General features: G+C 47.1%; 1 protein-coding gene across 1 annotated transcript in view; it reads left to right on the top strand.

Moving 5' to 3' along the window:
• Positions 1-569, top strand: part of LOC106001836 (von Willebrand factor A domain-containing protein 9-like) — a 14,678-nt gene extending 14,109 nt beyond the window's left edge. The window contains exon 6 of the mRNA XM_013036799.1: positions 452-569. Within this exon, the coding sequence (XP_012892253.1) occupies positions 452-462 (11 nt within the window). The 3' untranslated portion in view covers positions 463-569. The remainder of the gene's footprint in view (positions 1-451) is intronic.
• Positions 570-769: the final 200 nt, after the last annotated feature.

The raw sequence follows: 769 nt of genomic DNA, 5'->3' as shown, positions 1-769 counted from the left end.
CCTCCTTCACAATGGAATAGAACATGGAACCCTGACAGCAGGCCACGGTAACTCACAGTTGGCTCAAGCCAGCTCACTTGGCCTGTGACTCAGGAGCCAGAAACATGTTCTTGTGCTGTATTCACAGGTCTCGAGACTCTGGTCTCAGCCAAGAGAAGTATGAGTGCCTCAGTCAAAGCTGTAGACACTGGATCAGTGGCAAGCCACGAACCAACCATCTCAGAGATTTGTCCAAAAAGAAACCTAGGAAATCACAAGGCAACTCAGGCAAGGTATACTCATGATAGAAAACCTACTTAACCCCAATCCAGCCCAAAGTTGAACCTTCTTATGTGATTTGTTTATTCTGAGATAATGCTTTCTGAATAGTTTTCAATCCACTCTATCAGAGTTACTCATTTGGAAGTGTTCTCATTTCCATGTTTTTTTCTGATTCTTTTTCCCACCATAGTGTGCCAATGAGTCAGCCCTGAACCTGAATGTGCCATGCAATATATGGAGCCCGGAGGCAGGCCTGCTGGACCTGCTGGTGATGAACCTGGTCCCTGCCTACCAGAAAGGCGATCTCTTCTATGTTGGGAACTTCCTCCACAATTATAGACAGTGGGCGACAATGGAGCAAGTGCTGGCTATTGTGTTTAAAAAGTGAGTGTTCCCCTTCCAACCCAGGGCTCTGCAGCCCTTCCTGGCTGAGTTGTGGAATACTTGGCACCCCTCTGAACCTGTTGATTTCATGGGGGTGTTCTCATAGGAACTTGGCATGAGACAA

Source organism: Dipodomys ordii, unplaced genomic scaffold, assembly GCF_000151885.1.
Source record: "Dipodomys ordii isolate 6190 unplaced genomic scaffold, Dord_2.0 Scaffold476, whole genome shotgun sequence".
Classification (NCBI taxonomy): Eukaryota; Metazoa; Chordata; class Mammalia; order Rodentia; family Heteromyidae; genus Dipodomys; species Dipodomys ordii.
The sequence above is the reverse complement of the archived record's forward strand: the minus strand, read 5'-3'. Positions and strand labels throughout refer to the sequence as shown.